Source organism: Culicoides brevitarsis, chromosome 1, assembly GCF_036172545.1.
Source record: "Culicoides brevitarsis isolate CSIRO-B50_1 chromosome 1, AGI_CSIRO_Cbre_v1, whole genome shotgun sequence".
Classification (NCBI taxonomy): Eukaryota; Metazoa; Arthropoda; class Insecta; order Diptera; family Ceratopogonidae; genus Culicoides; species Culicoides brevitarsis.
The window spans coordinates 31,826,854-31,841,074 of record NC_087085.1 but is presented as its reverse complement, the minus strand read 5'-3'; the positions used below and the strand labels follow the sequence as shown (position 1 = coordinate 31,841,074).

At 22.7% G+C, this 14,221-nt stretch overlaps 1 protein-coding gene across 2 annotated transcripts; it reads left to right on the top strand.

Annotated features, from left to right (window-relative positions):
* The first annotated feature begins 8,469 nt into the window (after positions 1–8,469).
* LOC134827299 (keratin-associated protein 19-2-like) lies at positions 8,470–14,221 on the top strand. Of its 2 annotated transcripts, XM_063839886.1 has the most exons (5): positions 8,470–8,555; positions 13,053–13,257; positions 13,315–13,356; positions 13,719–13,745; positions 13,945–14,221. In XM_063839886.1, exons 1-5 carry the CDS (start codon positions 8,544–8,546, stop codon positions 14,031–14,033), a joined length of 375 nt encoding a protein of 124 aa, XP_063695956.1. In that variant the 5' UTR covers positions 8,470–8,543; the 3' UTR covers positions 14,034–14,221. The 2 variants fall into 2 exon arrangements, with proteins under 2 accessions (XP_063695956.1, XP_063695957.1); XM_063839887.1 differs by lacking the exon at positions 13,719–13,745.

The window sequence follows — 14,221 nt, the reverse complement described above, 5'->3', positions numbered from 1 at the left end:
AATTAAGTAATATAATATAATATGCATGGTATTGATAAAAATGTTTTTCATAGAAAATCAGGATTAACTTGTATTAAAATTGATTCATTCATAAAATTTAGTAATGGATCGTAATAATATTTTTTAGCTTTTTTAAATAATTGTATAAATTATTTTTTTTTCCTAAATTTTGTCTTGATAAATATTAAAAAGAAAAAAAATAAACTTAAGAAAAAAATTTAATATTTTTTATTATTTAAGCTAATAATATTCTAAATTTTTAATTTTTTCATAAAATTTCTTACAAAAAATAATATTTAAAATTTTATTTTTATGTTAGAATCTTAAACTTTAAAATTTGTAAGTTAAAATAGTTTAAAAATTAATTAAAATTTAATGTAATTAATATTAATTAATATAAAAAATAAAAAAAAAATCTAATAAAATTCAATAAGGAATGGTCAAAAGTTTTTTAAACAAAATCATCAATTAAAAATATAAAAAAATAATTCAAATTTAAAACTATATTAAAAGTGTAAAAAAAATTTTAAAAATAATTAATTTTTTAATTTTTTTTTATTATTTTAATTTTTTTTAATTCATTAAAATTTCACGAAATAAAAATTTTATTTTTATGAAAAAATAATATTTTTTAAAATTTTATTTCTCTTAATCATTAAATTTTTTTAAATTAAAAAAAAATATTTAAAAAAAATAAAATTTACTTTAATAAATCATCGTAAATAAATATCAAATTCTTAAATTCTAATCATCTCATAAAATTAATTAAAAAATAATGTAATTAATATTTTTAATAAAAAAATAAAAAAAATCTAATAAAGTTCAATAAGGAATGGTCAATATTTTTTTTAAACAAAATCATCAATTAAAAATATAAAAAATAATTCAAATTTAAAACTATATAAAAATAATGTAAAAAAAAATTTTTAAAAATAATTAATTTAAATTAATTTTTTAGTTTTTATTTATTTATTTTTTTTTGAATTCATTAAATTTTATTGAAATTAAAAAAAAATATTTTTTTTAAATTTTATTTCTCTTATTTATTAAAAATTTTTTTAAATTAAAAAAAAAGATTTAAAAAAAATAATATTTACTTTAATAAATCATCGTAAATAAATATCAAATTCTTAAATTCTAATCATCTCATAAAATTAAGAACATTTTTTTTCAATGCAAGGCCAATCAATATTCGTTCTATTTTATTTTTTTTCCATTGAATTGCGCGCCTTTTGAAAAATAAAGTGATGCAATTCTATAACGATAAACTTTATTTTTTTCATTGAAAAGGAAGAAATTTGTATCAATTCAATTCAAAAGCAGATTTTTTTCTATTTAAAAAAAAAATCATTCACTCACATTTTAAGAAATAAAGTTTTTGTCTAGTTTTGAATGCAAAATGAGACGAAAATAAAAAAAAAATCTTGCAGTCCCTTTCAATGCAAATCAACTGTATAAATTTGATTTAGTACGTACTCAACTATCTGTCTTTCATTACAATTGACTCCCTGATTTGAATAGAGATCTCCTCTCTTTTTATTTTTTTTCTTTAAAATTGCAACAAATAATAAAGCGATAAAATAACCTTGTACTAATATTGATTCATAAAGAAAAATCTCCTCGAACTACTGTATAATTTATCAATATTTTTTTCTCAAGCAATACAAAAAAAATTTTTTTTTCGTATGTTTATATTATGGATGATTGGTGCAAAGTGCATGCCTTACTCCATTAAATCATCGCAAATGTACACTTCAATTGGGCATTGATTGCACTAATGCCGATTTTTTTTTTCGCTGTGTGGCTGTCTCTCTCAAGTTACATGCAACGGAAACTTGTTGAGAAAAAAAAATATTGCGTCCCTCAGGCGCTTTGTGTATTTATTTAAATTTTTTATTTTTGTTATTATTTATTTACCGACGACAACGTAAATAGAAAGGGTAGCGATATAGAACAAAAAAAAACTAGAATTATGAAATATAGCGCTTCAATAAACAAAAATAAATCAATTTTTATTGCTTTTTTGTGCGATGTTGAAAGTTGAAATATAGACTAAACATCTCATTAAAACGTTTTTTTTCTGATACACGGCAAAGATTTCTGCTACACTTCTTTTCTCGTTTGTTTGCGCGAAAAATCGTGATTTTATTTCGAGGCGTTAGTGTTAAAAAGCTGAATTTTGACAGAGAACATGGAGCGTTTTATGATTAAGTGGGTAGGCAGAACATGAAAATTTGTGATTTTATTCAAATTGTAATCTAATAAGTTAGCGCCAAAGGTGTTTTCTGATCTTTTATTCTTGGGAACGGCAAAAAAAAAATATTTTTTTCGCATCATAAATTAGTGCAACCATAGAGCACCAAAGTCATTCGAGCACAAAGGCAATTAATTATTTTAAGGAAATAATTTTTTTTGCGAAAAAAATGATAATTACGATTTTTTGTTATTTCTTTCGACAAATTAAGAGGAAATAATTTCGGTGACAAATTTAACGATGACATTGATTTAGTAACCATTCATGTTACAAATTTACAGATTATTAAGCGCCAAGCGACATATCCGCTGTGGTTTGATTTCTCAAATGTGATACCTGGCAAAATGCGTCGCCGCATGACAAAGAGATACGTTTCACGTCATTATTATTGCTCAATTGTTCATGCGGCGTTTCTGTGTTTCCATCTCGTTGTGTTTTGCAAGTTTGTCAGTTTTGAGCAAAATATCATATATCTCAATGTGTGGCCATTTATACAATTTTTTTTCTACTCTACCGTGTAGGCATTGTCTTGATATGGCGAAACGTAGCGCGGTGTTAAATTCACACTGCAATTACAACTTTTTTTTCTTATTTAGGTGAATGTACGATGAGAACAAAAAAAGCATTGTTAATTTTTTTGTTCTTACTTTTTTTTTATTTTTTTTACGAAAGAAGCAAAAAAAGTCATTTATTGTCTTAGTTACACCCACATTTTCTGCGGTCCAGAATGTCAAGGTAAACTATTATCTAATGAATTATTGTTTACTTTTTTGGTCATAAATATTTCTTTTTTTTCTTCCTTCTTCAGCGCACAAGTGATAAAATAGTTAATCGTGCAAAATAATGAGCGTTTATTTAATCAGCGACGAAATTCGTACTTGGCTCACCCAGATTATCCAATTCCAGTTGTACGATAGCTGTAGAGAGAAAAATTTTTTGTTAGCAACGTTACACATGTATCTAATTAGTCTAATTACTTTCTCTCTACCTCTTTTTTCCCTGGCATCGTGACACACAACCGGCAAACTAGACGAGACACTAGACGACAAATGTAATAAATAATATTACACGAGGTTGGTTGTGGGAAATTTGTGTTTCTCAGATGTTTTTAAAAAATTGTTAAAATTTGAATTTTAATTTTTTCCTAATTTTTTTTTTTTGATTCAGATGAACTTTTTTAAGAATTATCTAATTTTTTTTAATATTAATATTTTTAATATTTTAAAATATTTTAATATTTTAATAATTAATAATATTTTTTTACTTTAGAATAAAGCTAATATGGTTTAAAAAAATTCTACTTAATAATTATTTTTTAAAAGGCTTTAAAAAATTTATTCCAATTAATTCAAACCAAGCAAAAAATTTATCGAATTCAAGATGAGCAAAAATATTTTAAATTTTTAAAATAAAAAATATAAAAGCTGCAAAAATTTAAATGTCAAAGTATTTTTGTTAAACTTAAGAAAAAATTATTTAATTAATTTTTTTAAACGATATTTTTGAATTTTTAAAAAATTAATTAGTAATATTAATAATACAAATATAATAAATAAATAAATAAAAAAAAAATAAATAAATTAGGTATTTTAAAAAAAATTAATTTCAATAATTTTTTTTTATTTTAATTTTATTTATTAAAAATTATAAATTTTAATAAATTTATTTATTTATTTTTTATTGGCTATTTTTTTATTTTTATATAATGTAAACTACTATTTGTAATTCAAATCTTATTTTTTAAAAGCTTTTAGAAATATTTAATAAAAAATTAAAAATATAAGTTTGGCTAAAAAAGTTAATTTGGTAATTTTAATTTAAATTTTTAGTTTAATTTAAATTTTTTGATTATATTTTTTATTTAATTAATTTAATAAATTTTTTAATCAATTAACTTATTTTTTACTTATTCCTTAGATTAAGAGTAAGTAAAAATTCTTATCATTAAAAAAATGAATAAAAAATAAAATAAAATAAAAAATAAATAAATAAAAATAAAATCAATTAGCTTTTGAAATTTAACTTGTAATGTTTGCGAAAAATTAAATTTCCACAGTGTAAGTAAGCTTACAACAATTTTTCATTTACTTTTTTTTCACATTTAATATAAGGTACATATTATTAAATATTAATGTATGAAGAAAAATTAGCGACATTCTTTTGGATCAGATTAAAGGCGTTTATTATGTAAAAATTATGCCACTCCAAAAAAGTCTCAACTTTTTTTTTATTTTTAATTTTCTTAATTTGGAATTTATTTTGATGAAACAAATCAAATGTAAATTTACCGAGAAATCAATTTTTATTTACGTCTCAATAAAAGTTTGACTTGTCTACCTATCAATTAGTGACAAATATATGCGATTTAATTAAATGAACTTTTTAACGATTACTCTTTCTCCTCGCACTTTTGACAACATCAATCATAAACTGCCATCAAAACTCGAGTTACTTGCCAATTTGATATGATAATCAGTGACATTTAACAAATTTGCTACTGCTACGGACGACGAGCGATTCCAGTTTTGTACATGCCTGAACAAACTGATAAGAAAACTTATAATGATTGCCTACAAATAAGTTTTAATTTGCATTATAAGGCTTCGAGTAGAAAAAAATGTGTTTAATACGCATTATATCGAAGGAATTTGCGCTACAACATGTTTTATGTAATGAATTAAAAAAAAATAATATAGATCACTTTTTGTCGTCTTTTTGCATTGAATGAAACGTAATTACAAATCGAACCATTTTATCATGATGATTTTAATTTTTTTTTTCAGTTTTAATTTAATTTGTCATAAATTGATGTAATTAAAATTCAATATTCACCTTAAATTATCTCCCAAAACGAGTCAAAAGTAAAATTCTTTGGAAAATTCCACGGTCTACGCGCTTTTTGTGCGGTGATGATTGATTGAATCGATAATGTCGGCGGCATGTAAATGTCCCACTCGACAGTAATGCACTCTTGAAACCCCCAAAAAGGGCAAATAATGCACTTAATGGAAATCGCTTAATGATGCAAAAAGCGAGTGTATTACGCGATTGACATTCATTAAGTGAATTCCTTTGGAAATATCTGAGGATAATCACTGAGGAATTTTTCGAATTGTATTACCACTCAATCAAGTGAATTATTTTTAATTGAAAATTTATATTTTGTTGCATTTATTCGGTGATTGAAAAAAAAACTGATTCGAATTTTCGTTCTAATTATCAAAAATTTTTCACATGAATTATTTATTCAATTATTTTGTTAACATTCATCAACTAATTAAGTTATTTTGCTGCAAATATTTGAAATATTATAATTTTTGTGTTTACTTTGTAATTTTTGATAATTTTTACAGCGACACATTTTTGTGCGAAAAACTTTTTCACATGTGACAGTTTATTTGATATTTTTATGGATTTAATGTCGTCGAAAGAAAATGTTTTCAATGAAATCCTGATCCTACTTAGCACTTACTTTATAATTTCATGTTTAGTGTCAATAGAAATGTTCGTGAAAATAAGAGAGTAATGTGTGTTTCTTTAAAACCAATTCTTGGAAAAGAACTGTTGTCAACATATCTTGCAAGAGATTTATTTAAAAACTTATACGACAAGATTTAATTCTGAAAAATATACTTTAGGATAATCTACCTTTGCTGTGTAACGTGAAATATTATTTTATTTTATGTAAATTTAGCAATAAGTTAGGCTGTTTTACATTTTAAACGATTTCAGAACAATATGTAGGAGGAATAATATTAGAGATGAGGAATTATTTTAAAGTTTTTTATGATTTGAATTAGCGTGAAATTTTCAACGGTCATTGACATTTACAAATTTTTTGAAAATTAATATTTTTTTTAATCAAAAAAAAAAAAAATTTTTTTTACTTAATTAAAGTTTATAAATTAAAAATTAATAAATTTTAATTATTAATTTAAAAAATGATTAATTAAAAATTTCTTAATGAAAATTAATGTAATAAATACATCTAAATTTATAAAATTTTTTTTTTCTTAAATTAAATAGAAAAAAAAATATTTATAGCTAAGTTTTATTAAATTTTTATATTTTGAATTTTAAAATTTTGAAATTATTTTAATAATAAAAAAATATTAAATAATTAATTAAATTTAAAAGTAATAAAATGAAATTTTCGACAATTTGATCAAAATTAATTTGAAAAAAAAAAATAAATAAATAAATAATAATTTAAGCCGATGAAAATAAAATTAGAATTAATAATATTATATTTCAGTACTTTTACACACATAATTTTATTATTTTTATTTTAAAAAGCTTACTTTATTTATTTATTTTAAATAGTGAATTAATTTTAATTAAATTATTTTTGATAAAATTATTGAAAAATTTATTTTATTATATTAAAATTAAATATAGATTTTTTTATTCACATTTTAATTTGAAAAATAAAAAAAAAAATAAATCTAAAAAATATTTCAAAAATATATAATATATATATTTAAAAAAAATACAAATATTCTAAATTTAATTTAAATTTATTTATTTAAATTAAATTTAAATTTAAATTTTTTAATTTTTTTTTCTAAATTTTTTTTTTCAAAAAAAAATATTTTAATAATTTTTTTCAAAAAATTAAATAATAATTGTTACTTTAACCACATTTTATGATCGTCATAAAAATAACCGAAGCTCACCACAACAATTTATTGTTTGGTTAATCATTTATGCGCTTTTTACAAGCAACATATTTAATGTCTATGGTTAAACAAACACAACGAAAAATAATGACAACAAACATTATTATTATATGACTTAATTTCATTTACCTAGAAAATCATAAACAATGTTTAAAAAAAATAAACAATTGAATAAATTTTTCGTTGCCTTGAACTTTATCTCTTCGGCGTTATAATCGTGTGAATTTTCTGCTTGATTGAGTCACTGATAAAAGTTGCCTAGATTCTCGAGAATTTTTTTTTGTATTTGTCACTATTTCGATAAAGTGCAAAAAATTTTTTTTGGCGCCTTTAGTATCGATTTCGAAATATGAAAAGGTGTTAAATGCCGTTCAAAGCCTTAATTGAGATATAAATCGATAATGGCAAACAATAAGCGCAACATTTTCAGTTCCATAACGAAAACTTTAGTAATTCATTAAATAAATGAGGTAATTGTTATGCGATTCTTGGCGATTGATACCAGCGCAGAACGTGAACTTATTGTTGTCTTTTTGTGTTGAACATTAATCAGAGTTTTGTGTGCCCTCCTGTTTATGATTGCATGTCGGATAAATTAACAATTAATTTAAAATTAAAGCAATTGGAGCACAGTGTAGCGCACCTGCGTAGACAAAATAAAGTGCATGGCATCGAATCACGGTTTGTTGAAAATGAGTTGCATGAAAGATGTTAGGAGTCGCTTGTGGGTGTGTTTGGCGTAAATTATTGTTATCAAGATTTTTTTTCTTGTACTTTGATTTAATTCCCTTTTTATGCTTTTTTATTATTATTTCATCACCATTAACATTCTAACGATTTTTTTGCAGAGTAGCTGATCTCGTGAGACGTGATCGTGATTCAAAAATATCAAATTTGATATACGGACTTCTGATTACGAATTTACTGCCCTATATTGCTAAATTATGAGATTATTCGAGTGGTCGACTGTTGGATATTTCTCATAAATTTTTGTCGTTGCCTTATCTTGCGTCAGTGACAGGATACAAACTTTTTATCGTAATTTCTTTGTCTTTTGTCGAAAAAAAATTTTTTTACAAGAAAAAATTCTTGCTGAACTATCCATCCATCATGCGAAAGTACACAGCTTGCTAAAAGTAATAATTCATGAAAAGTCATAACAAAGTCTAGCTTAAGAAAAATAAGAAGAAAAAAATATAGATACCCACCCAGCATTCATTCAGTACCTCATAATTGAGCTGTATAAGAAAAAAAAATAAAGTGTCTAGAAAAAATATAGCATTCGTACGAAACGCACACAATTGTCGGCTATTACAAGTACAAGCTGTGGAGTAGACCTTTATAGACAAAAAAAAACTTAAGACTGTATCATGTTTAGTGTATTTAAATTATGTAATTTTTTTTAGAGTTTCATAGACAGTATTAGCTCACGGTAGCTTTGAGCCACGAGGGTATACGAGAGCATAGTTGTGTACACGGAAAATCTTTTTAGTATATAAATGATCGGTCCAAGATGAAATATCAGTCAGTTAATTCTTGATAATCAAAGTGCTTAAAACACTAAAAGTTTTTTTTTAAATCTCCAAATAAAAAAATAAAAATAAATCACAATGAAAGTATTGGTGAGTAATTTTTTTAATATTTTTTTTTTAATTAAAATTTAAATCCAATTTAATTTTTTAAAATGTTTTTTTTTATAATTTTAAAAATAAATATTTTAAATTTTTTTTAACATAATTTTTTTTTTTGATAAATTAAATAATATTAATTAAAATTTTTAATAATTTTTTCATCGAATTTATATTGTTTATAATTAATTCAAAAATATTAATTAAATTTTATAATTAATTTTTTAAATTTTTATTTTAATTTTTTTAATCACGAATGAAATTTGTTTCAATAATTTAATTTTTAATTAATATAGTCCTTTTTTTTAACTTTTTTTTTAAGAAATTTATTTATTTATTTACATTTTTATCTATTTTTTAAATTAAACTTTAATTAAAAAAATTAATTTTTCAAAATTATGGAAAATAATTAAAAACTTTTGGAAATAATTTTTTTTTTTCAATTTCGTTTATAAATATTTTATTGATATTCATAAATATATTATTTTTAATTCTTTTCATACTTTAATTTTTTTATTCATAAAATTTGTTTAAAGAAAAAAATATGAAATTATTTTTTTGACAAGTTCAATATTTTTTACAAAATATTTTTATAATTAGTTTTTTTAATATTTTACGTGAAATGATTTCACTAATTATTTTTTTTTAATAGTAAAAATTAAATTTAAATTTTTATTTAAATTATTTATTTTTTCGTGAATAAAAAAAATATTTAAAAAAAAACAATTTTTCATATAAATAAATTCATAAAATATGGAGAAAAGTTAATTGAAAATGCGTAACGTTAAAAAATAAATAATTAATTAGCAAAATTCGCATGCAATTAACCCCCTGCTGCGAAAATCGATTAAAAATTCATTGCAACAAATAATTCGCACGAACAACTTATTGTCACAAGTAAATGAAGTGATAATTTCTGCACTTAACATGGAGTGCATCTCATCCATCTACTTTAATCATCATCATCGCACGACGCACCGAACGACAGATAAAACATACCGATAAACAACACAAAGAATGTCTGTCATGCAATCGTAATGCCAACAGCAGCGTCACACAGACATACTTTTACTTTATTTATTCTGTGTCTCTGTGCTTCCATAACTAGATTTGAATTAATTTATTGCTGTCGCACTTTTATCGACGGCAGACTGCACGCAGACAGCAAAAAGCATGTTTGTGCGGTAATAATACGTAATATTTTGTTTATTATTTTGTAAAATTAGCAAAAAAAAAATTGTTAACATATACCGGCAAAGTGATTAGAAAATTATTTATCAGGTTTTTTTATGCGGTTATTTGTACTTTTCTTTTAAATATGGAGCAGACTACATTATATAAGAAAAATAAAAAAAGACCTTTTTTTATATTTTTTTGGATATAAAAAAATAATCTGCCAATCAGCCAAAAAATTTAGAATTAAAATGTTTTTTTTTGGTCTTAATCCAATTTGCGTCATATTTTTTTCTGCCAAGTGGAATTTTCCATGTTTTAGAGAACTACAAGGGATTAGAATAATCTTAAGTACATAAGCTTCAAATTCATTCACCTTATCAGCAGCTTTTTGCAATAAAAAGTTACACGACAGAATTCAAAGTATTTCCGTCCAGAATTGAACAACTTTATCCAATTTTCACACGCAAAAAGCAACAAACGTGTCTCTAGGTCATTTCCGATTTAATTTTTTTTTTGCTTGTAATTTCTCGTGATTTATTCCGGCAAACGACAACTTTTTTTTTTAAATCTTTTGCTTAAAATCTTTGCTCGTAATTCATTTCCATTTAAACACTTTTTTTTTTTTGGAATATTTATATAACAAATTTATGACTCTCTGAATGTGAACAGAGAACATCAATTTTATTATTTTTTCACATGTTTCTCGGCAATTTTGTGCTCAATATACTCGTGAAGAGTTATTTTTTTCAAGTAGAGAGGAAAAAAAATGTAAAGAAGAACAAGAGAAAATTACATTCATGCTGTTGGGCGGGCAGCTTAAACAATGCAATGAAATAAAATTCGAATAAAATTTTATATTAAAGTCTTGTAATTGTTTTGGTGAGCGCATAAAAATAGTTCATTTCATTTTATTTGATTTTGTTTGTCGTTACATTATTACTACAATGGATTGTGTTAACTGTGAAAAAATTGTTTCTCGCAGTTGGATTTTTTTTTTTTGAGAAAAATTTATAAAAAAAAAATAAAATTTTTTAAAATAAAATAAAAAATTAAAAAAAAAATTAATAAAAAAAAATTTTAAAAAAATTTAAAAAAAAAATAAAAATGAAAAAAAATTTTTGAGCGTATAAAAATAAATTTTTTTTTATTCACTTTAAATTTAATTAAATAAAATTAAAATATTTTATTAAAAATTAAAGAAAAAAATTTCATAAAAAATAACTGTCAAAAAATTTTGAAAAAAAAATATTTTTTTTTTTAGAGAAGAAAAATTAAATGAAATTTAAAATTTTTAAATTAAATTTATTTTTCAAAAAAATTAATGGAAATTTTTTAAAAATTTGAAAATACACCTAAAATTATTTAAAATTTTTTTATTTTAATTTTACTTTTAATTTTAAAATTTTAAAAATAAAAAAATAAAATATTTTTTTAAAAATAAAAAAAATAAATAAATAAACGATTAAAAAATTAAATTTTTATAAAAATTTCAAAATAATTTTAATTTAGCAAAAAAAAAAAAAAAAACAACTATGTTTGATCAAACAAATAAATGTATTGAAATTAAATTTTAAATTTTAGAAATTTTTTTTTATAAAATTAATTTAAAAAAAAATTATTCAATAAAAAAATATAAAAAATTATTTTTTTTAATTAAATAAAAATTTGTTAATTTTTTTTTTAATTTAAAAATTAATTAATTTTTTAATTATATTTCGTAAAAAATATTTTTTGAACTTTTAATTTTCTTTAAAAAATGGTTTAAAACTAATTTTAAAAAATTAATAAAAAAAAATAAAAAATATTTTTTTCTGTTCTTTTACAATTTCTCACAATTCAAATACAGTCACAAGTAGACAGGACATCCAAACAAATCTAGACAATAAACTGAAAACAAATGTCTCTCATTTGCAAAACATTTTACGACATTTTTATTAAAATATAACATGAAAGATGTTGCACCACTTGCCCTTTATCACACGAATATTTGTTTCAATTCATTTCTTTTCATATCTCCGACGATTTCTTTAACGACCATTGTGTTGATAGCCCAGCACATGCATGAAAAATTATCGGAATTCAACCAACAAACCAACAATAAAACATTTTTTCAACAAGATCAAGGCTACAAACAATCATTTAATTTCAATCTGATTGCGAAATAGTCACAAAAGAACAAAAAAAAGAATGAGAACCTGTCGGAATTGAATGAAAAGGGAGTTTTTTTCTTGCTTACCCAACACTTATTATTATCACTTGCACAAAGGTGTGTGACTTTAAATCATAAAAATAAAAAAAAAACAATGACTTTGATTGCTATTGAAGAAAAAAAAATCCATAAAACGGAAATTTTCTTCCTTTTCATACAACAATAGACATGCCATTGTTGCGTGAATATTCCGCCTTATTAAATAATAATTATTTTTTCCCGCTTTGCATGAGCTTTATAATTTGAAAACATTTTTTCGTGTTATTTTTGCATTCATTTTAATTTTTCTTGTGACCCTGACCGGGCAAATCAGGAACATTTAAACCGTGACATAATAAATAAAAGTTTATAAAGATTTTTTTTTATGTTGCGTAATTATTTTTTTTTATCGCGTTTCAATCAAAAATTCAGATAATAAAAAAATTTTCCCAATGAAAAAAAAATTTTTTTTCACGCAGCAGCAAAATGTTTCGATAAATTCACATAATTATCATAAAATGTGATAAATTGTAGAATAATATAGAACAATTTTTTTATGTTTTGTGTGTTGTGGCTAGAAAAACTAGCTATTGTGGCATATTTGCCATTTGTTATGAGAGACATGGCAAATATTTTGTGCCCAGCGGCAAATTGAATAATAAACAATGCATAAATATTGCAGTGGTTTTGTGAGGGCGGACAGTTTTTTTGCTACAAGAATCTCTCTTTTTGATCTCCGAAAATTGTGAGTTAATTGCAGATTCGGGTTTAAATTTCGCGATAAATTTTTTCGCATGAATATTTTTGAGACCACATTAAAATTAACTGTGTTTTTGGGTAAAAGTGTCGAAAAATAATTTTGCACACAAAATATTAGGCGACATTGTCGCCAAATTGTTTGCCGGAACGTGAACATGACATAACCAGAAGGCACCCCGCATTTAATTTTGTTCGTATTTAATTTTTGATTCACAGTTTTGTAGCGACACTTTCGTAGCTACTGCACTCACTTAATTATTATCTAAATATATGTACGTTGCATCCTCTTTCTCTTTAAATGTAAATATTTTACGCGCGCAATTTTCGAAATATGATTAAATTGTGTTTGTTTTTGTTTGAAATTGCAGGCTGTCGTTTTGTTAATTGCCACAATTGTTGTCGCTGAACAATTGGCTGAGCAACAGGAACAAGTACAGGGCGAAAGCAAGGTACAAAAACGTGGCATCTACAGCGGTGCCTTGGGCTACGGAGGTCTCGGATATGGCGGTTTGGGATATTCTGGACTTGGATACCACGGACTTGGATATTCGGGACTCGGTTATTCAGGACTTGGTAAGAAATTATTTTTAAAAATTATTATTTTTTTTTATTTTTGATTTTTTTTTGTAGGATATGGAGGTCTTGGATATCGTGGATTAGGATATGGACTCGGTAAGTTTTCAATGAAAAAATATTTTTGAAGAAATTTTTTTGTTTGAGACTTTTTAATTATTTTTTTTTAAATAAAAAATCATTAAAATAATTAATTTTATATAGTTTATTTAATAAAAAAAAATAAAATTAAAAAAAATTAAATAAATAATTAAAAAAAAAAATTAAAAAAAAATAAAAAAAAAAAAAATTAAATTAAAATATTTATAAAATAAAAAAAAATACCTAATAAAATTTATAATAAATATAAATTAAAATAAACAATTTAGAAAATAAAAAAAAAAATTAAAAATAAATAAAATAAAAAAAAAAAATTTAAAAGAAATTCTTAAAGGTTAATATTTTTTTAAAAAATCCAACAGGAGGACACAGTGCAGTTGCAACAGGGAGTAAGAATATTTCCTCCCTATAATTTCTTCCTGTTTCATTTCATAAAATTTTCAAATCTTGTCATTTTTTAAATTAAGAAAAAAAAAAAAAAAAAAAATTTCCTTTTATTTTACATTTTCATACCAAAAATTTTAAACAATAATATAAATTTTGTAAAAAAAACGTGAATTAATTTTTAATTTTCTAATTATTTCACAGGTTACGGATATCCCGGATATGGAGGCTATTACGGTGGATTAGGATACCGTGGAGGTCTTTATGGAGGATATGGCGGATATTACCATTAAATTCTTCCTACAAACGCGTTCCGCGTAACTTCAAGATGTTCTCTTGCGTTAGAGATAGTTTTACTCTTTCACATTTTTTTTTGCAAATAAGCGAAACAGCCCATCCTAAGATAAATAGCATCTATAGTTTTTAAGCAAACTGTTTTTTTTAAATATTTTCTGTATAAATTGAAAGCTCTCATACTTTA